Source organism: Emydura macquarii, unplaced genomic scaffold (assembly GCF_026122565.2).
Source record: "Emydura macquarii macquarii isolate MOO-44397 ecotype Brisbane River unplaced genomic scaffold, CSIRO-AGI_Emac_v2 contig_1253, whole genome shotgun sequence".
Lineage (NCBI taxonomy): Eukaryota > Metazoa > Chordata > Testudines > Chelidae > Emydura > Emydura macquarii.
The window spans coordinates 13702219-13725652 of record NW_027131390.1 but is presented as its reverse complement, the minus strand read 5'-3'; the positions used below and the strand labels follow the sequence as shown (position 1 = coordinate 13725652).

The window sequence follows — 23434 nt, the reverse complement described above, 5'->3', positions numbered from 1 at the left end:
AGTAAAGCATATTTTCCCTCTCTTCTATGCTCTCTTATATCAATATTATTGTATGCATTCCAATTCCTGCTATGTTTTCCTTGTGCTTCACTATTCTTTTATTTCAGTCAGTGCCAAAGTAAGAAGGAGAAAATGGCATTTTAAAATGTTGTTTCTAACTGTAATACTAATCTTAGCCCTTAGTGTTATACTGTGGTGCCCTTTTCATGGATAAGGCAGAAAGATCAACCTTTGAATGTGCTTATTTTGAGTACAACTTTGCACTTGTTTTTCCCAGAGACTAGATTCACAATAATCAGTAATTTTCATTAATTTGCTGTTAAAAATAACAAATCTTATTTAATTTTGATTTTCCCCCAAAGTGTTTATTTTCATTTCTCTTTTTTCCACTAAAGTATTTTACATGTTTGCTTATTCCTTCACTTTTTATTAACTTTCTTTCTAGTTCCTCTAACCCATTTGGCATGTTAGCAATAAGAAGCTGAGTAGACTGAAATCCACTTCAGTATACTGTCTATGCTCCAGGTACTGTGGCAAAGGAAACTTCATTTAAGTGGCATCCTGGTAATAACCCCTCTAAAGAGGGCATTGAGATACCAGGCCATGAACCTGAGATTTAGTTATCCTTAATTCATATACTTAACTTTAAAATGGTAGGAAAATAGGGGAGGCACTTGGGGTTCAAATAACCTGTGATTTTTAGTTATTCTCTAATTAGCAATACATCTAAGAAATAAAGTTTGGATTTGGCTGTGAAGTCTCCATATGTGGGGATGTTAGGCTCTAATGCATGTCCACGTAGAGACCTACTGCGCGGCAGCCAGCACACTGGTTTGCCGTGCATTAAGTTCCCATGTGGACCCTGCTACTGTGCACTGAAAGTTTTCTAGTGTGCTTTGACGTGCTACGGTTTCAAACAGCGGCATGTCAATGTGCACTATGGAACTTTCAGTGTGGTAGCAGAGTTCATGTGGCAACTTAGTACAGTGCAGCAAGCCAGTGCACTGTAGATTTACATCCTAGCTTGCTGTGCACTAACTGGCCATGCTGCCAAGCCCTAAGGGGTTTGTTCAAACCCATCTCTATAGTGTTCATAATAGACAGATACAATGTTCAGAAACATCATAGGATCCATACATTTCTGTTTTTCTAAGAATACCGTCTTATTTATGATGTAGTCTAGTTATAATGGAAATGTTAAGACTGTCACTTACCAGGATATTTACTCATTATGATTATACTGCTACCTTCTTATTTAAGCATATTGATAACAAACAGAATTTGCCCTACTCCGAGGAGCATATAAATGGCCTTCTAAATCCCGGAAAACTGCCTGTGCTCACTTTGGCCAGTTTAAGCAGGACTAGTGTTCAAGGCTGAAATAAAGAAATCTCTGTTCTATGTTTGAAAGTTGCTGAATGGTTGGGAAGTGAAAGCCTAGTCTGCCTTTTTATCCTTGATCATTGGATGTGACAGGGTATGGAGCCTGCCCCTGAAAGACATTTAGATGGTCCCAAAATAGAAGGGTTGCTTTTGTCATCTCCTCAGTCTACACTGATCATTGCTCCAGGAAGGAAGAATCTAGCCTTTTGAGGTTCCATCACTCTTATTTGCCTGAGTTCTTTTCTTGAGTTCAGCCAAGACATTAACAATTTTTAAAACTCTTCTGTGGCTGACTGGCTATCATGCAGACAAGATAGAACCACTTCTTTTGAACACTAGGGAATCCACCGTTCAGTGAGTTCTCCATCACCATTGCTATGAATCTATTGAGTGAAACCACTGCTGACCCTGTAAGTAAAGGAACAGGTTTGGATGATTGGATAAAGTGAAAATAAACATTACACAGCCTTCTCCAGGGAAAGTGGAGCAGCCTGTATGGGAGCTGTGGAGACTACTCATGAATCAGCAGATAGGGAAACAATTACCATCTAGACAATACCCTTAGTTAATAAATTATTTATAAAAGAAACTTACACTTGAGTTAATTTTAACTTACTCTTTATTATTCTGAAAACAAATGTAGAGTGATTTTATTTATTAGTTTTCTTTTAAACTACATTGTTCGATATCTGTTAGTCTGACATCTCTTGTATTTTGTCATTTTCTGTCTAATTAAATAATAAATGTAACCTCCCTAGAGATCATATTTAAAAGAAAAGGCATGGCTAGTGTTAGAAACTCATTCCGAAAGTCCTATCTATTGTCACTGTGCAGAAAAGAGGATCTGAAAATATTCCAATTTCTGTATTGTTAAAAAAAAATTAAGGCTGAAAATTTGAACCTGAACTTAAAATAAAGAGCTATAAATATGACCCTAAATGTAGTAATACAGGAACAAATCCCATATTATGGAAATAAAAATATAAACATTTGTCATCTACAGTGAGATACATTTTTTATTTCTCCAGCTATGGATGAAATATATTTTAAATTGTTCATATACCCCACAGCAATTTTTCTTTGGGTGAGGGTCAAGTTGCAGCTCCATTGGAAAACCATAATAAATATTTTGGATGTATAGGTATTTTAATCTTGTCTGAATCTGATAACCTAGAGTATGATATTTAATGTTATGTCCCCTCATTAATTCATATAATGGAGCAGCATATAAAGTCAGAAATCAGGATAAAAATATGCAGTTTTTCTATAATAGCTAGTGGCCCAGTAGGGCCTGGCAGCTCTCCATGAAGCACGACAATCTTATTTCCTAAAATACAAACAAACTGAATGTAATTTTAGAATGAAAAAGAGTGATGCCAGATTAAATACAGAGGATCTGTATTGGTTTAGAGAACAGGAGTATCATATACAGAGACTCAAAGTATAGACAGGAAATTTTGCCTATGTCTCTGCTGTTTGATATAGCCTGGGGCACTAGGATTCATTGGAAGCCATTCCCAGAAAATATGTAGCCCTTTGAAATCTCACTCCCAGGAAAGATATTTGGAAAGTATAATACTATTGAGCTACATGCTTTGGTGTATCCATTGCAAGCATACTTGTCCAAGAGTGGTATTTGCAGCAGTTACATTGGAGCATGGCTTTTTGCTGTACCTTTGAGTATGTGGATATTTGGGGACCTATGTAGGAGTATTTTGGACCTAACCCCTCTCAAGTAGTAGTGGATTTTAACTAAGAGGAGCTGTTATAAAATGTCATTCATTTACAAACTGAACTACAACATTTGTATAGCTCTTGAGGTAGAGATTTTATGGCCTATTTCAACTCTTGTTGAAAGACTGCCACAGAAAGACTGCCATTGACTTCAGTGTGAGCGTTAGATCAGGGTTTAAATCAAGTGGTGAAGATAGGGGACTGAGTTATCAAGGCTGTTCAGTAATGGCCCACTCCAGCTACTTTTGAAGCCAATTAACAGACTTTCATTAACTTTAATAATAATTGGATCGGTCTCTTAAACAGTGACAGACCTGGGATTAGAACTCAGAAGTTCGTGATCTGCAGTCTCATGCTGAATTTACTAAATCATATTGTCAAATGCAGTCTGTAGATGTAAATGGGCAAAGCAATAAGCTAATCTCTCTACTGGTGAAGATTAAAAATGGAATATGAAAAAATTTGAAATTCAAGCTTCTAGATAGACTGATCAATAACTGGTAAGCAGTGGGAAAATCATATCTAACTACAGTATAAGCATTACAGTATACTCAGTTAGAAGCATAACACAAAGGCTTTACTAAACTGAAAATCTTCACACCATGCTTAAATGGTTCAATAGTTTTACTCAACATATAGATACAGTATGCAACATTTTCAAAGTAGCCAAAGCCTCAAATCTGCTTGCTTAAACTACATTTTTGGGCAGCAAACTTTACATTCTTACATTTTGGCATGATCAAAACATCAAACTGATGCAGACATGGAAACAATGAGACGCATACATTATAGTATGGTTGAATGTGGAGGCTGAAACTTTATTAAAACTATTAACCAATGGGGAATCACTCACCAGACTACTTTGCAGGACTGTTCCAGTGCAGATTTCAACTGTGTAGCAATGGCTCCAGGTTCTACAAGCCTCAGGGTATGTATGAGGACAATGTCCCCTCTATACCATCAGGCCAACCCAGGAACTCTGGCTGGAAGCCTGAATCCCAGCCCATTCCTCTCTTCCCCACATGAGGTAGGAGAGATGAGATATGGGGAGCCACATGGTATGTGAGACATGAAGGCATAAATCCACTCACCATGCAATGTTGTGCTCAGGGCCTGTGCCCAAGCAGCCCATCGGGTTACTGGGATCTCCTATTTGATCCTTTTTTAACCCATCCTCTGCACAGGAGCCCTACCAATATAATGATGAATGTAATGTATAAATCACAGAAAATCACTTAGGAATGGAAACACACAAGCTTTTTTAACAGCAGTAATATTGCCAAATATCATTGTAATAAAACACACATTGATATTTTAAAGACTTTTCAACTGTCTTCTGTGTGGCTTTTTTCCTTGGCTGCTTCTTCACTGTATGGCCAATGAAGACTATAAGAAAGACTTTAACTTAATATTGTATTTCCAACACTGCCCTTAGTAAAGCCTATTCTTCATTGATTTTTGCTCTTTGTCCTGCATTTGTATAATTGTCCCAGATTTTGTGTCAGAGTCTTGAGGTGCTGTCACAAGGTTAACAGAAAAAGCTTTCAGAGGGTGTCAGAAATTCAAACGTATGAATCAGCAGCACACTGCTTTTTATTGTATTTTATAATGCAGTGATAAATGGGTGACAGAATATTTCACATCCACACATTCACAGGGCTGAATTTTCAAAGAATATAGAAAGTAAAGATAAATATAAAAGGAAACATTTTTATGAGAGTAATTTAAGAGACCTGTCCAATTTGAAATACCTATGTTTTGCATGCAGGTATGTTCCTAACAAATTGTAGTTGCATCATGGGCCTTTAAAAATTCTCACTTGTGTGTGTAAAAATAATATCAGATTAAACAATGAATTAGAGAAAACTTTGCATGACCACTTGTTCCTTCCCCATTCATTAGTATGCGTTCTTGCTCTAGCAGTATTTCTGCATAATAAGACAGAGTGGAACAATGCTGCACTGGATATAATTCAGAGTAGCATCTGGTCCTGTGATTTTAAAAAATGAGTCGTATCCCATATTTCATTTTCATTTGTTCTTTTTAAAGAGGGTGAGTTTTATTATGTTTTTACTGTAGTTTAGATTTACTGTGGGTACACTGCATAGCACTCCTAGTAGGCTTGTGTTGGGGGTAGAGAAGTCCTTTATAAACAAAGGGCTATCTTCGGGCTAGCCTCTCTACAAAGGCTGGCCTGAATATTATTGAAGAGTATAATCCATTCTTCCTCTTTGTGCTCCTGCCTGAGGGGGGTGTCTGAAAAGGGGCAGGTAACTATGGCTACATCTACACTTGCAGCTAAATGTGTGATTCCCAGCTTTCATAGACATAGTCATGTTAGCTGCCATCGAGCTAGTGTGCTACAAATAGTAGAATAGCCAAAGTATATTTGTGCCAAAACACAAGGTGGTTTTGTGATAGAGGCAAATATCTGCTATGAACTAAGAGGGCAGCAAATCCATTTTTACTGGTGGTTTATTGTAAAGCCAGGTGTATTTCAACTATATTCTATTTAGATTCTTATGTGGCTCCTATCACAGTGGTATCTGGAAACCACTATGGCATATACATACCTAAATTCAGGTTTCTAGACTTAAATTATTCAGCTCAGGCCCCAAATCTCAAAGGCTATGTCTGCACTGCAGGCTGAAGGAGTGATTCCCAGCTTGTGTAGACATACTTGTACTAGCTCTCCTCGAGCTAGCATGCTACAATTAGCAGAATAGCCAGAGTAGCATGAGCTAGCCCCCTCACACAAGTACTATGCACAGGATTCAGGCAGGTTTGTTCTAGGGGCAGCTAGCCCATGCCTCTGCTCACTGCTGCCTATGCTACTGCAGCTACACTGCATGGTAGCTCGATTAGACCTATCATGAGTGTGCCTACACGAGCTGGGACTCACGCCCCTAGTTCCAAGTGTGGATGTAACCAGTGAGTCTGTGACTCTGCCTTTAGTCCATGCTAACCAAAACAGAAGGGAACGATACTGGAACCTCTCCAGATCTGCTGTAGCGGCCACTCTAATGTGTGCTTTATGGGAACCTCAAGAAATATTCTGACAGTGTCAGAGAGAATTTCTCCTTGTAAGCTCAGCAGCTCTGTCCCCCCACATCCCTTTCACTACTCTTGGTGGCACCTAGCTCAGAATTACTGTAACAACCATGATTGCATTTAGAGATATGATTAGATGACTAAGTTGAAAATGAATTGAAATGCTTAGACGACCAAACCTAGGCCTTCCCAGGTGTTATCATTTAGTAGTTTGTTTTGCTATTATGCATTGCTTGTTGAAATTAAAAGTATGTACAAATGCAATTGTGTGCACATTTAATTATGCAGTTGACTTTTATATTTCATATGTGCAATGCAGACTGATTTTATGGACAATCTAGTACAAGGTTTCTCTTACATTCCTATTTCCTCTAGCTTTACCAGTGGAATGTTTTCAACTCTGTCCTTTACCCTGTATTTTTCTCTTACAAAAATTAGTCATTTTAATGGAAATGAAAAAGAGAATCTTTTAGATAGACAAATGAACATAGAGACTTTCAAACCTGTAGATTTCAAAGTAGCAAAGTAGCTAACTGCCAGCCCCATTGTTTACATCTGGAAGTGATACAGTGTCCTTTACTAAATCCAGGGCCATTGCTGGGAAAGCTAGGTCACAAAGAAACTTTCTCAGCAGGCTGGTTATAAAATGGAGGGAATTATACCTGGTGTTAACCTTGTTACTTTGTAGCAGTATTTTATTACAATCACAAGAATTATTGTTATTGGACTAATGTGTAGGTGTCTCCAAAAACATTGCCAGAATATAATATGATACTATTGTTTGCTTTAGTTGTTTTGAATTTTCAGTCCCTCCCCCCCCCCCCCCGAGTATAAAGTGAAAACTGCATGCTAAATGTTGGTGACCACATTTTCTAAAGTAAATCAGAAAATGAACCAGATATGTCACCTGAAATCAAAACACATTCAAATTATGGCGGTTGTAATTGCTGATTATTATTATGATACTAACACACACAATCCGCAGTACTGATCACGGTCTCACTGTACAGGATGCTGTCAAGCTTAGTCCCACCCCAAAGAGCAAGTTGAGTAACATAAAGGAGTGGAAGAGGGAGATAATCATATATATTTATGTGTATCTGATTTTAATATCCATGTAAATATGTTTGCTTCTTTAGTTTTGCAGTTGCATAAATGTAGCCTTTCCCTAAATGTCTTTGACATTGGTTCCGATTCAAAACCAGAATCATATTCAAACCTCTCAAGAGCATCTTGCCAGATTATGGTAATGTCAAATCAGACATCAAACCCTACCCTTGATTTTGCGACACACCCAGACCCTGAACCTAATACAGATCCCGCTCCAAACAGCTATCTCTATAGTAATACAAGGCATATTTTCATTCATCTGAAAATGTCTACTGTATCCCATAAGAGAGAACCTTTAAAACAGAAATCCTACCCAATGTCTCTTCCAATATTTTTAAAGAATATCGTTTTAAGGACACGCGTGTCCTTCATTACGAAATCCCATGAATTATGGATTTCAGGGCCAGTCTTAAGTTTTGCAAGCCCGTATAAGAAATAATACATGCAGGATTCCCTCCTCACTTATATCCACATCCCCCATTCATCTCTGTATACACACAGCATTCCAGTGCTCACCTCTTGCCTGTGAACATCCCCCACATGCTGTGGCAAATCTCCCCACCACATTTATGAAGCCTAATGACTCCCTATGTTCAAGAGGTAGAGTCAAAGTGCAAATTTCTGGGCAGTGGATGGCAGTTACAAAATTCTGTCTGTTGTGGACCACTGGCATGAGAGTCCGATGGGACCAAGAAGGGAATCAAGGATTGTGCTTCGGGCTGGCAGGTCACATTTGTACATCAGGTACAACAACATAAATAGATGGCACAGAACTTAGGCTGCTACTGCAGGTAAGCACCCCAAAAAGCACATAAAAGAACATCATAATAAAGAGATGTGTAAATCCCATTTACTACTTTTCCTTAATGTTTTTCATAAGTTACAGTGCATTTTTTTGTCTGAGCTTCACCCTCCTGCAGTTATTTATGTACAGTTTCTCTGTGAGGTGAATCTGAGGAATGTTAGTTGAGTGCAAGAAAAGTTAGGTGAGCCACAGGAAATTGTTTCATTTGCTACAAAGGGAAAAAGGTTTCAAGTTCATGTTTGATACAGTGAAATTACTGAGCAGTGACTATCTTCCTTTGTTTATTGGAATTATCAGTGTAATGTTATTAAATGACTTTTATTTCAAAAACAGATGCCTTGCAAATTATGTCTTATATTGCATTTTTTGAACAAGAGAACATTCTGTCCATTTTATGGATTTTTTGACACTTTTGCATGAACATTTAAAACTTTTCTATTTGTTATCAGATGGTTCCATCAGTCATGCTTATAATTTCTCAGTTTCCTTACATTCCAAATCTTTTAAAAATGACTTGCCTTCCGTATTAGATTGAATATTAAAACACATACCACTGTACTTACATATAAACTCTTGAATTGCAGTTTTTATCATTTTGCTCTGTAGCTAGAGCCCAATTTTATGAAATTGATAGCAACATTTTAGTATGTCCTAAAGTCCTTTGGGAGAAGCAGTGTGCTTAGACAGATGAATTGTCATCTAAGTTTATGAGAACATAGCTACAGTCTAGCATTGCAAATGTGTGTCTATGCTACCGCTGTTTTTCAGATACTATGAAAATGTGTTTATGCCTCGTTATAGTCCCCCAACAATGGAATGCATAAACTATTACAATTTGTAACATTTTTTTGATTGTACATCATCAGAAGATCACTTTTAGTGTAGCATTACATCATAATCTTAGTTGTATAATAACAAACTAAAGATACATACATTCTCTTAACTGCAAATATAGACCTCTGTCTTTCTTAAGGGATCTGAGTTGAATTCAGCTCAAATGTACTTTAATTCAAATGCTGTTCTTAGGTTAATACAAAATATATTCTGTTCATTGGAATATTTTACCATCAAGCTGTGAACCAACATTTTAAGATCCTTCTATGAGAGAATGAAATTAGGCTGGCTATTGATTACTAAACCATTACAGCTTTAATAAAGCTTTCAGTCCAGCATTTCCTTGCCTTTTCCTCTGATCTTTTTGAACTATGTACCATGTAGAATAATCAATATTGCACATATTAGACCATTTACATTAACTCTCAAAAATCCAGTAGGTCTCCATTTTTAAAGGAAATAACAATTTCATCTCATTGTGTCCAAAAATTGTAAACCAATTAAAGAAATATTGACTGGGGAAAACAAACAAGAATTTATTATATCCTTTTTCCTTATTTCACATTGTGGTCCCGATCCTGCTCCCATAGAAGTGAATGGGAGTTTTGCTGGCCCTCGGCTGTGGAATTCCCTTCCACCAGAAATCAGGATGACCACGTGTCTTGCCACCTACCAAGCGAAAAGTAAGACCCACATCTTTGCAAAAGCCTTCTCACCATAACAACCTAAAATAATGGCATCATTACCCTAAAGATAAGTGAAAGAAATATTCCAACCAAAATAACATGCACATTCTAATAATTGGGAAGGAGAAGAATATGGTCCTACAGGCGGTTTGATGTTTTATGTAATGTTATTGTACCCAAAGGCTGCAGTGGTGTGATGCCTGAAAGATAGACTATATAAGCAGATGCAGAATCCCATAAGTAAGGCTCCTACTATAGACCAAAACAAATTTCCTGATATATTGCTGAGGATTCCAGTCCAAAGCCAGATGTCTTCCAAAAGCCCACATTGTCTTCAGTGGACCTTGGATGAGACAAAAAGCTAAGTCTTAATTTGAACTTGAAATCCCTACACGGACCATTAAAAATAGTATTCTGAATGTAGTAATGGAGCTATTTGAAATTTGTCTGGCATGACAAGTGAAGTCCCAAAATATATGTGCTGTTCTATGCAATGTAAACTGTAGAAATGTCGATCAATTCTCTTTAAGTGATATACAACATTCTTTAATCTAGACATTTTGTAATAAAATATTTTTATATAGCATTATTGTATTCAGTATATTCAGAGCATTGCCATCTATTAAGTAAGGTGGTGCTTAAAGGCAAACCTCACATATTTGTTGTGAAATTATATGCACAAATATTTCGAAATATCAGTGCACAGGAAAGAAAACCCTAAATGTGTGTGAATATGCTGAGCAGAAAAGTAACATGAGATGCTCATATGTAAGCGCCAAATTCTGTAATTCTTACTCATGCTAAATAGGGCCTATGAATATGAGTAATCCCACTGAAGACTTGCATGAGTAAGTGCTACTCAGCATAAGTAAGGGTTTCAGAAACTGTCTCTGTGGATCATCAAAAGATTTCCTAACGTGGACAACAAAAATTGTAATGTGAGAATTTACATTCTGATTTATTTTCTCTTACATAGAAGAGATTTTATAAAGGCCTTTAAAAAGTTAAATTATTCTACCCTTTATTTTGTATGATCTAGCATCTTAGAGAATTGTAATCTTTCCTTTAAAAATCCTACAATGGAAATCTTGAATACTGTACTCATTGCCCCATTGTACATTTTACTGTGCCTTTGTTATGAACATATATTTACCATATCCTTAAGGCCAAATGGGCTTGTTGCAGTATAATCATTTCTTAGCATTCTTGATTGAAGCTACTGAGTACAGTTTAGAATGCATTTCCTCTGTCATCTTTTACTAATAAATAGGACTTCTGATTTTTGGGGTTAGCCAGTAAACATCAATAAAGCACCCCAATACACAATAAATAAATTGGTGTTTAACCAGTGATCACTAGAAAAACACTGGAAACGATTACTTATACCAAAAGGCTAGTCTACTCGGACCAGTAATGCAGACTAAGGGTGTTTGCCCTCTAAAGCACAACAACATGTTGCACTGTGTAGAACCCTGCTGGTGAGCACTAAAGGTTCCCTAGTAAACTTTAGTATAGTGCTGTTTGAAACAGTCCTACATTAAAGTGCACTAGGAAACATTACAAAGAGATCGCTCTTGTACAATATATAGATTACAATATATAGTTCTGTAATGAGTAAAATACATTACTCACTACAGAATATATAAAGAGAGAGCCCTGACCACCCCTCTTCCTCCGCCCCCCAATTTATGGACACCTACATAATTTCATTTTTTAGGTTTATTCTGTGTTTTAATAAACCCCCCAAAACAGAAGCCAGACTAATAAATGACTGAAAAAGTCAGAATGTGGCAAAAGACTGTACTTCAGACTCAGAAAACAGTCTGCTCCTGTGCATGCATCTTCTGTCCTTTTTGTGTATCTGTGTAGGAACACACAGCATTTATCACATAATGTTTCTGCAGTTCATTTCCCTATTTTAGAGGATGAATTTGGTTTTTACAGAATGATTCTTTGTCTTCTTTTCATAGGCATTTCCTATTTAAACATGGATCTGGTTCTTCAGCTATCTTCAGTGCAGCCAGTCAGAACTATCCTTTAACATCCAATACTGTTTACTCTCCACCTCCTAGGCCACTTCCTAGAAGTACCTTTTCTAGACCTGCCTTCTCTTTTAACAAACCTTACAGGTGCTGCAACTGGAAGTGCACTGCTTTGAGTGCTACAGCTATTACAGTTACGCTGGCACTGTTGCTAACCTATGTTATCGGTAAGCCTTCTGTTTCTTTTCTTTACCCTTTCTGTTCAATTACTGTACTTGTTTTCAGTTTAATATAAATATCATGTTTTACTAATAACATTTACAGGAAGGTACTTCATAAATCCTAGAAAGCAAAATACAACCTAGGCCAGAGATTGAAAATAACATGGAATTATAATTAACTCATATCCTGTTAACCACAAAAACTACCTATTAAAAAGTTGGTCTGGTTTTCACACTGTATTATAACTTTTGCTGCTACTTCTGTTACTTTTAAATGTTGATAAAGAACTTTCAATTGGATTTTGCCTTGCTAGCAACATTTAATTTCTCTGAAGTGATTGCAAATTAACATACTGATATTGTCTCCTTAATCTCAACTTCTTTGACTAGATTTGCCGCTATCTTTAAATATACTTAATATATATTGCTGTTTCTGTATTGAATTTGTGTTTGACAAAAAAATATTGTACAGATTGAAATGCACTCTTAATCATTTCATTTTGCTTAGTAAAATAACTGCAGTTTTTGTTATTACAATGCACTGGCAGAATTAATCAAAATGGCTAAATACGCCCTCCCTCTTTTTGGAAGGGGAATATTGTAAGTGATCTTCGAGTCACTGTGATTAAAACTCATATTCACTTGACAGCAAATCTTATTGACTTTCTAGGTTACATTTTACTGAACATTAATTTCCATATTTTGATGGTTTTGTAGTCTAAAATTTAAGTTATATAAAGTATATGTTTGTCTTGAATTCCAAAACATGTGACTGTAATATTCTCCAAACAAATGCAATTGTTTTGTAGATTTGTGTATACACTCACAAATGCATGTTCTATCTATTATTTCTTAGTTTATATAATGATCACTTCATAAGCAAGCAGGAGTTGAAGTATTCATATTTGTGCCTTTTGTATGAATACCAAAAAGGGAGACACCTGAAAGAGTGGGCATCCCTTAGCAAAAAAGCATTTGAAGATGTTTAGGTATACCAGATATCTGCAATACTGCCAAGCATGACAGTGTCTAAATATAGTTTTGCATAGTCATTGGACATACTCCCTTCAGAATCAATAATTACAGGAATCATACTGCAGTACTATAAGATACAGATTGGTATTATCTCTTAAGTGCTACCACCAAAAAATCAGGTGACTCAGAGGCTATGGGATAAGGAGCCTTTTCGCTTCTCGTTTTTATTTCAGATTTGACAAAGTCACTACCATTTGGCTGGTGCTCAATGGGCTACATGATTGAGTTATTGAAGTTCTCAAATAATGGTTTAAAGTCTTCAAGGTATAGAGAATCCACCAGCAAGTGACTCATGCCCCATGCTGCAGAGGAAGGTGAAAAACCCCCAGGGCTTCTGCCAATCTGCCCTGAGGGAAAATTCCTTTCCGACCCCAAATATGGCGATCAGCTAAATGCTGAGCATGCATGCAAAATTCACCAGCCGGGCACCCAGAAATAATTCTCTGTAGTAACTCAGAACCCACCCCCTCTAACATCCCATCACAGGCCATTGGGTATATTTACCGCTAGTAGTCAAAGATCAATTAATTGCCAAATTAGGCTGTCCCATCATACCATCCCCTCCATAACCTCGTCAAGCTCAGTCTTGAAGCCAGTAAGGTTTCTTGCCCCCACTGCTCTCCTTGGAAGATTGTTCCAGAACTTTACTCCTCTGATGTGAAACCTACATCTAATTTCAAGTCTAAACTTCCTGATTGCCAGTTTATATCCATTTGTTCTTGTTTCCACATTGGTGCTGAACTTAAATAACTCCTCTCTCTCCCTGGTGTTTATCTCTCTGATGTATTTATAGAGAGCAATCATATCTCCCCTCAGCCTTCATCTGGTTAGGCTAAACAAGTTGTTTAGCCAAACTCTTTGAGTCTCCTTTTATAAGGCAGGTTTTCCATTCTTCGGATCATCCTAATAGCCCTTCTCTGCACCAGTTCCAGTTTGAATTCATCTTTCTTAAACATTGGAGACCAGAACTGCACACAGTATTTCAGATGAGTCTCACTAGCGCCTTGTATAATGTAATTAACACCTCCTTATCTCTACTGGAAATACCTCACCTGATGCATCCTAGGACTGCATTACTTTTTTCCACAGTAACATCACATTGGCGGCTCATAGTCATCCTGTGATCAACCAATATGCCCAGGTCCTTCTCTTCCTCTGCCACTTCCAACTGATGCGTTTCCAGTTTATAGCAAAAGTTTTTGTTGTTAATCCCTAAATGCAGAACCTTGCACTTTTCAGTATTAAATTTCATCCTATTTCTATTACTCCAGTTTACAAGGTCATCCAGATTTTGTGTGATTGTTGAGTGATTGGTTGAGTGAATTGTCCTGCAGCATCTATCTGGCCAACATCCCAGCAGAGTTGTACCATAACTGAACTGCCATTGCTTCCAGTTTTCCAGTTGAAAATTACACATGGAAGACTCATTTATATGTATTGGAGTGAGCACAGAATAACAAAGCCTGCACAAAGCCTGAGTAAGTAGGTTTTGTGTGGAAAACTGGGTGAGAGTTGGCACAATCACTGTTCCAGCGTGAGAACAATATATACAAATATTTCTCAAATAGGGAGTCATGATCCATAGGCAAGACAAAGATGTGGCCAGAGAAGGCACAGAAAAGAGACTAAAGTGGCTAATGGCTGCTAGTCACAGGAGGAACAAGCTAAGAAGATGGAAGGAGAAATAGTTCTTCCTCCTTTTTCCTGCTGCAGTTGCCCCATTGCTGCTGCATTTTATTATTCTTCCAACCCTCCCTTCCAGCACTGTGCTGTGCTCCAGGGTTAGCACCATTTAAAGACAATGAGGTATCTCCTCCTCACAGCTTCTCACCATCTTTAAACAGTGCTTCCCTGCAAGTGGATTGAGAGGAAGAGGAGGAAGGGAGAAAAAGTACCTGCCCTAACTGTCTCACAGCACCCTTACTCAGAAACACATAGCATCAGCTCCCACTCAGAAGAAGATGCCCCCATCCAACATGCGCTATTAGCTCACAATCAAAACCAGCAATGGTATCTTCTTGCAATCCCAATTCCTCCATCCCACAATATACGCCTCTCAAGAAGCTCTATTTAACAAATGCAACAGCATTCTGTATTAACTAAAGTTTCTGACACCTGATTCAATGTGTAGTCCCAGGAATTACTCATTGAAGTAATCTAGCCAGCAGGTGAGAAGGGCTTAGATGATATTAACAACAGAAGGAAAATTTTGACTTTCTGATCTAAGGCAGATGGGAAAGCAAGTTTGGCCGCTGCTGGTATGTGATTGTTGAAACCAGCTAAGTGTGTAATAAGTTGCCCTTATTGTGAACTTGTGTAACAATTAGCGGGCATTTGCCCTCCATTAGAACAGTCCCAAATTTTTTTTTAACCTCATCTGATTGCTTTCCTTATCCCACCAATACCATCTAACTTTTATTTGGATTAAACATCAGTCACTTCATCCCCCAACCTGCCATTGGTCAAAGTGCTCAACCACACTTTGTGGAGATGTAGAGCTGGATGTCATGAGCTCACTGATGATACCATAAGTCTTGCCTCCTTATTAGCCCTTCTAATGTACTGAACAAAGCCGCACACAACCCCACATCTTTATTTATCATAATCCTCCCAGCAATGTCTGTGATAGAACATTACCTCCTAATTGGGTGAGAAATAAGAATTTTTTTATTAGATATTAAATATTTTGTAGGGAGGATAGTAAAAATAATTTCTCTTTAAATGTAAAAAAAACACTTTTTTTACATTTTTATTGTAAAACACACATTTATTGAATTTCTAAACTAGAAAATGTGTGTGTTAAATTGGGAAATTGCCCAAGATGCATCTCTTTTTGTTTATCTGGGAAAGTGTTTCAGTTCTAAAAGTTCTGTAGTATATTCAGATACTTGTTAACTGGGTTATTCAGATTTAATATTCACCATGCCCATATATAGCAGATTAAATATGTTCAGAGTCTGTTCTTGAGTCAGGTTCCTTAATTCTTTCCTTTTGTTAGGAATGAATAATAGCATATAAACTATTTTGAAAGTTCATCCATTCACTGGGGTTTCATATTTGCATATCTTTTCATGACAAGAATTTAAATGTTCATATTTTAAATAAGAGTAGGTGAATGTATGAAAAGATTTTGTAATCATACTTTGTGCAATACTCTGCAATTAAAATTCACTCAGCAAATCTTTATCTTACACTCACTGTGATTCACATTGGGTTGAATCCTGCAGTCCTCACTCAAGGAAAGTTTTGTTAAAGTCTTGGGCAGTTTTGCCTGAGTAAGAGCTACCTGCTTATCACAAATGCAGCTTTGCATATAGAGCCTGTTCCTACTCCCACTAAAATCAGTAGCAACACTCCCATTGACTTCAGTGTAGCAGGATCAAATCCATACTGGACGAAGCACTGGCTGGGACTCGGGAGATCTGGGTTCTATTCCTGGCACAGGCAACCTGGGTGACCTTGAGCAAGTTACTTTATCTCCTGTACTTCAGATTCCCCATCTGTAAAATGGGGATAATGAGACAGGCCTTCTTCATAAAGCACTTTGAGATCTACTGATGAAAAGTGCTAAAGCTAGGTGGTGCTGGTAGTGTTATTTTTACTACTAGGAAGGATAAAGGGGAACTTGTACAATTCGATTTTGTCATTTCATCTTTTATAATAAGTACCTGTTGCCATGTGGGGAGCTGTGATTTCAGGCCAGATGAATGTAGATACTTTGTTAATATGTAAGCCTGTGCTTATGCATATTATTCAGAAACGTGGTGTGCTTTTCAAACTGTTTTTCCTGTTCTTAGACCTAAAAGCTATATATCACAATTTCAGATGTATACAGATGTAAACAGATCCAAACAAGCCCCACTCGTAGTGGGTGTTGGAAATCCAAACCTGATTCCAACTCCAAATTTTGCAAATGGTTCCTATAGCCAAACCAAACATTTGGATCCAAACACCCTCAATTGTGGTTGACTTCTATCTAATCAAAATATGAAATGTTTTTCTTAGAACTAGCTAGATCCATTTTTGTTCTTTTAGATGCTCTATACCAATGGGAAGACTATAAGGAAGGTCTGAAAGCTTTAATTGAAAGCATCCGCTCATTCTGTGCTTTTCTGGTCTTTGAACTACCAGTCTGAAAGAAGTTTTTACTACTTTTTTTCCCCTACTTTCTCATTTTTAATCTATAAAGCACTGCACGTGCTCTTTGGCTGTTACCACTGAAATAAATGGATCACCTACAGAGATCAAGGGGAGTATGGAAGTGCTTGCTTGAAAAGCAGCCTAGACTGATTTCCTGAAAATATATAGGCACAAGTGTTCAGTTTACCAAATCTCCTGAACTACAAAATGTACTTTTAGCTTTAGCAGGGGGAGCTGCTATGAGTAGGTTGCAAACTCATAGTAATTGCAGAGCACAGAAAAATGCTGATCGCTTACAGAGGGTATTTGCTGTGTGTTGTTTCCAACTCAATCAAAATGTATACCTATGTATACTTTTCTTCCATCCTCTCATATATGTTTTGACAATCAGTAATTAATTGGTGCTAGTCTTGAACACAATTATTTGACCCTAGTAATAAACCATATGAAGAAGTCAAAAAGACAGATGACCATATGCAACACACCAGAAGAAAGTGAGATCAACATTTTTATCAGGATTTGAGAAGGGCAATGCAGCAGGTTCTCTTGTGTTTCTCGAGAGTCTGATCAAGCTTTTGAATAGTTAGCAGTTTACTAAATTGCCAACAGGATGAAAGATTGAATAGAGAAAACAAGTTATCCGTTAACCTTTGGGTCCATATGTAAGATGGCAATGTGAAACCAACCAAATCCGTCTGTTAATGCTGATGCCATCTACAAAATATGTAAATAATCTGTATTTTAAAGGGTTGTCCATGTCTCTAGATGGCTAAAATTGGTATATGTTCTTTTCCAACTATACTGGATTAGACAATTTAAAAATTGAGGGAAATGAATTGCACAGATATTTCATACAGTAAATGCTGCATAAGTTTATAGATGCATAGCTGGAGATAATCCTTCTGAGATCTATACTTTATGAATTGTTCTACAGATGAATGAAGCTCGAGAAATCTAACAAATCATTTGGGTCCTTGTGCTACAGTTTGTTTTAAGATTTAAGAAAGATATAATCACCATCTATGAACACAGAGTCTGCTGCGGGGTGAATATTTGCCCAATTTTACCTTCCTTCATTAAAGCTATTTTTCCCCCCAACTAAAAGAATGTCTGTGATAAATTATTAAAGATGTTAATATTTTTATTTTCCACTAATGCTGTTGTGTTATTTTAGAAAGGGATGAATTTATATAAAATTTATTGCCTACTAAAATGCTAAATAGAATTGATTGTGGGTGGGAAAATTTGGGAGATGAAATAAACATATGACAAAATTAGTTTTCCCTGGGAAGATAGAAGATAAGCAGCATATAGAGTAATGAAGATATATGCCCTGATCCCAATGATTTATAGGGCTGTGTGTGTGCGCAGAGTTCAAGAGGATAACTTGCAGGATCATGAATATAGGTAGTTTTTAGGTGATTTTTTTAATTTCTAAACATAGTACAGAAAAAACCCAAGCATACACCTTGACAAAATGCATCAAGACAACTTTCATAATAGAACTTAAATCTCAACAGGGCAGAAGTGCTAACAGTCCCTTTTCAGACATTTAACAAGTCTCCAACATAGCTTCATGCATAGGTATATAGGGAAGGAGAGAAAAATGATAAATAATACTGTGACAGATATGACAATTTCATTGGAAAACCTTAATAAAATAAGTTTTTGTGTTACTGTGGGCTGGGATTGTATGTAACCTCTCTGGAGGATGCAAGAACTAGGGAGTTCAAAATATATTGAAAATGTGCCAGACAAGTATGGACTTATGGAACGTTAAGTGGATTTCCTGGGTATTCCCTAGGAAGCGATTAATGTAAATTACCCAATCATTATCTGCTTATGCAAAAATCCAGCCTTTTGAAGCTACCTCCTGAAGAGAAGGTTGTCATCTGCTGATTACCTGCCACAGAAGGCCAAGATTAAAGTCCTGAGCTATATTTAAAAAAAAAAAAAAAAAAAAAAGACTTCTCTACCTAGCTTTTGTTCTGGATCTAAAATGGATATGAACTTGTAATCCTGGGAAACCTAGTCGTGGGTTTTGAAGGACTGAAACATTCCAGAGCCCTAGGTTGGCATTGAGGTGACCTCTAGTAAGCTTTTTAGCATGTGTATAGGTTTTTGTTTTTAATATGTTTTCTCTGTCATGCTTTTACCTTAAGAATAAATGCGCCCCTGAAGGATGGTGAAGGGGGGGGGAATACAGGTACAGTTACCCTGAAATTGTGACAAGTATATTTTATAAATCTCTAGAAATTATTTAAAGATCTTAACCATGCATCAATAATAATAATAATAATGTGATTTTAAGGTCTTTTGTCTTGAGTTGTACTGTAGAAAAGAGTGAGTCCTAGTTTCCCTTTGAAGTATATGTCCTGATGTGTTTCAAGGTATTGAACCGTAAATCTGTCACTGGTCTACATGGAGTAAAGCTGCGCCTCTCACTTGTGTAATTTAGGGAATAGGAAAGAAACAAATCTCCGACAGGTTTGGGGGACTTTAAATGGCAAGACAGTTGTTTAAAAGCATGTTTGTGACATTTTAGAAGTAGTCCTGATGGATTTGGTTAGTGGATGTAATACAGATAAGGAGTCAAAGGTGAATGATAAGTGCAATTTTTATCATGTGGCTTTAGCACATGGAAGTCAACACCACATAAGTATGATTCAACACCTTAAGAGAGAGTGTGTTTTGTTGTCTTTATCTCTGGCTCTATACTGATATAGATGATATTAAAACATTATGATTCTATAATGTGTCTCTAAATACTCTGTTTTTATGATGCAGCATCTGATGCTTAGATGAGTCATCATAAAGCTAAAAAGCTAAGCAACGATCAGCAGTTATGGAAGGATTTCAAATCAGATGTTAGAAATAGGGTGAGACAAATCTATAAATGAATTTTTATTAGTATAAGAACATACGGTATTAGTTTCTGTAGTTTTTCAATAAATCATTGTTTTTGTAAAGTATGATACAATAGTTTGTTCTTAGTTGATGATTTAACTTTTATTTAGGTGTCATTGGATTTGACCAAAGAATAACCATTGGTCTATAGCACTTTGCTTTCATAATACCTGAGCCTTTTATCAGATATTACCTGAATGTGCAAAGTCACTGAGCTTAATTTTCAAAGGTGCTGAACCCATGCAGTTGCAATGACCTCAATGGGTGCTGCAAGTGCTCAGCACCTCTGAAAATCAGACCCATTGTTCTTAGGTTGAGATATCCCTCAGTGTGAGGTACATGACTTATTTCAGACACATTTACAACTCTCCCACGAAAAATACATTTGGGGTTATCCCACTATTTATTACTAGAAATTAGCAGATATCAGAGGTAGATGTTGGGTCATAAAATTAAAATTATAGAAAATGTCAGACAAGTTCAAACGCTCTTCCCCCCATTATGTCCTGTCCTTTATTTCAGTTCCTTCTCACACACTGTAAAGGGCAAGTTTGGGTCTTAGCAGATTGTAAGGTTGGGCCAGGTTTTGACGAAACATATACCTCAATAATATGTTGATCAGTTGAGTAGCTTACTATACCATTCACAAAGCTTCATGCAAGGGTGGAGCAGAAAATATAAATCATTAACTCAGAGAACTGAACATTATGCTGGGAAGATGAAAAGATTAGGCATGTTGATTTTATATTGAAGAAAGGCACAGTAGAATATATATTGTTAAACTCTTCAGGTTGGGACCTAGTTGTGCAACCTTAAATCACATGAGTGAGTAAGTACTTCAGTGGGATTACTTGCATCCAGAAGGCTTTATCAAGGTGAGAAAGGGGTTCACAGCTGGATGTCTTAGGTTTCTTTTCTGTGTGATTCCAGGTCTGCTTGATAGATAGAAACAGAGGCTTGTTTTAGAAATTTTCCAAATGCTAATCCTTAACTGTGTTGTAAGAAAGTGTTGACAAAGGCCAATCAATCATACTGCATTGTGCTGTTTGCTAAGATTATTTATTTGTCTGACCTTAATTCTAACAGAGGTTTCAGTTTGAAATGTGAAACTAGGTTAGTCCTTATATGACTGAATATAAGAAATGCACCATCTTTTTAATTGTCCTGAAGTTTTTATGTGTTATTTATGGAAAGGAAAATGCTTAAGAGTCAAAAGGCTTATAATGACCATGTGGCACAAATCATCATTTCAGGAAAAATTACCGGACCAGAAACCACTGTCCCTTTCTTCACCTTGATAAATCATATCCAAATGTAGCAGTTGTAAGACAATAGTGAGCCCTAAAGTAACAGAATCTCATAACTTGGTCATAGCATAATGTTATTAGCATATTTCTTAGAAGATAAAATAATTTTAATGGAGGGTAAGCTGTCCTTGTCCAAATAGTGCAGTTTTGGGCCCAATTCTCATTTATACTGGGGCCACTTTACATCACTCTGGCAGTGTTTGTACTCGCTTTGTCTCCTTTATACTGCCAAAGTAGTGTCAAGTGCCTTAATACAACTGAGAATCAGGCTTGTAATTTTAACTTTCAGCGGAATACTGTCATGGATCTACAGCATCTGTGCTACACCCCAGTTTTTGAATCGTCTCTTGAAGGAACCCCGTTAGTGTGCCAGACCCCCCCACCAACTGCTCCTTCTGGGTAGGTCCCGCAGCCTTACTGCCTCCTAGACTGAGCTACTAGGCTCTGGCACTGCTTCACCCCATGAGCTCTGCTCAGCAAGTCCAACTTAAATGGACTGCTGGTAGAGACTTGTTCATTCTTCAGGGACTGATGCACACCAGCCAGTATTTGCAGCAAATACCCAAACAGCATTTTCAAAATAAAGTAGAATTTATTAGTCACGTGGAACACAGCACTGGAAGTGCTTATGTTAGCATAGAGAAATAAAGGTTAAAGCATAGTCCATTCTGGTCAAGCCACAGTTCACCAGCCAAGCTGTAGTGAACTCCATTTTCATGCTCTGTCTCTCTCTGACTTCCTTCCTTAGTCAGTTCCCAGGTGAGAGAGTCCCCAGCTTCTTCCAGAGCCTGAACTTTATTCCTGGCTGGACACACTGTTCTTTGTTTTGTTTCCAGGAAGGGTCATGCTGAGTTCACAGGCGCGCGCCCCCCCCCCCCCGCCCCCCCCCCCCTTGGAGTTCCTACTGTTGAGTGTCTGTACATAAGTCATTGGAGCTTGCATTGTCTCTCTGGACCCCTGTTAATCTAGAGCAGTTTCAACTAATTCCTTAATGGCTCTATTCATTCCACCCAAACAGGAAGCTGACACATGCACTAATGTCTTTTAGCCTGGTTTGACAGAAAATTTAGGAGGAAAATTTAGGAGAAAATTCAGGTGTACATAGGATTCATAAAAATATTGAAGAAAATTCCCACTTAGTCACAAACACCAATGCACATCATGACTTTATAGCATGGATGAAATCCAACTTTGTAAACAGGACCAGCATGCAGTTGCAGAAAATAAATACTTTTTGGGTAGCTGGAGATTACCTGATGAAGGGCAGAAACAATGGTCAGCTGATCAAGTCCATTCTGTCAAAGCTACTGTAATTCCTAGACCTGACAGAGGAAGCTCTAATACATTTTCTGAAATAGCATGGAAAGCAAAACAAAAGGCATTTTGTGCAGGTCAGTGATTTGGAGAGACTACTGCACATTTGTGGAATATTGTCCCCCAAAATTAGTCATGTGGTTTAGATAAGTGCTAATTGCAAAGGGTTTTTTTTTTGTGTCATCTCTTCACTGTTGAGAGTCTGTTTTGCATTTGAGCCAAACCACACATTTCATATATGCCAGACTTGCAGCATCCAAATTGACAAGCTGTGCTTACACAGAAGGTAGATACAAATGAATTAAATTAGATCATCGGCTTTATAAACAGAAGGTGTGGGTTAATCCAGTTTATAAAATGAAATCTGAAAAACCCGCTTTGTATATTTCTGAATCTTTGCCTGAGTGTGCTGCAAATTTACAAAACATGAGTTACTTACCTAGAAAGTCAGTTTCCTTTTGATGAAAAGTTGAACAAAATAGACCATTCCAATTATTTGCTTTGCAGATGAAGGGCCAGAGCCTTGGCCTTGGCTGTTTTGAGTTACTTCACTGATGTAAAGCAGTCAGAAGGAGCAACCAATAATTCCCTGTGATGGGGATGCCAGAAAGCTAGCATTGCCACCACTCCCTGGCTCCATGTAGGTGGTATGCTGGGAGCAAGGCAGAATGTACAGTGCTCCACTATATCCTCAGCCAGCACAGCAGTCCTATGGGACCAAATGCAGCTGACAAAATTTAGAGCAGCCATAAGAGGCCCTGGATTGAGGGAATGGAAAGCAAGCTTAGATCCACCTTTGCCACACAGCATCCTATACTCTCATCAGCTCTGCTGACTGTTAACTCTGTGAAACTTAGTATCTGGACCAAAGTCTTACTTTAACCATATATCATATTATTGTAAAAAATATATTTACATTTATCTT

At 37.4% G+C, this 23434-nt stretch overlaps 1 protein-coding gene across 3 annotated transcripts in view; it reads left to right on the top strand.

The window, feature by feature from the left end:
- Window positions 1–23434, top strand: part of TENM1 (teneurin transmembrane protein 1) — a 428532-nt gene that overhangs the window by 229412 nt on the left and 175686 nt on the right. The window contains exons 5-6 of one of the 3 annotated variants that reach the window (XM_067548198.1): window positions 9508–9600; window positions 11574–11812. The exons of 1 other annotated variant lie outside the window; for it this stretch is intronic. In XM_067548198.1, the coding sequence (XP_067404299.1) occupies window positions 9508–9600; window positions 11574–11812 (332 nt within the window). The remainder of the gene's footprint in view (window positions 1–9507; window positions 9601–11573; window positions 11813–23434) is intronic. One more of the 3 variants, XM_067548197.1, reaches the window with a different exon arrangement.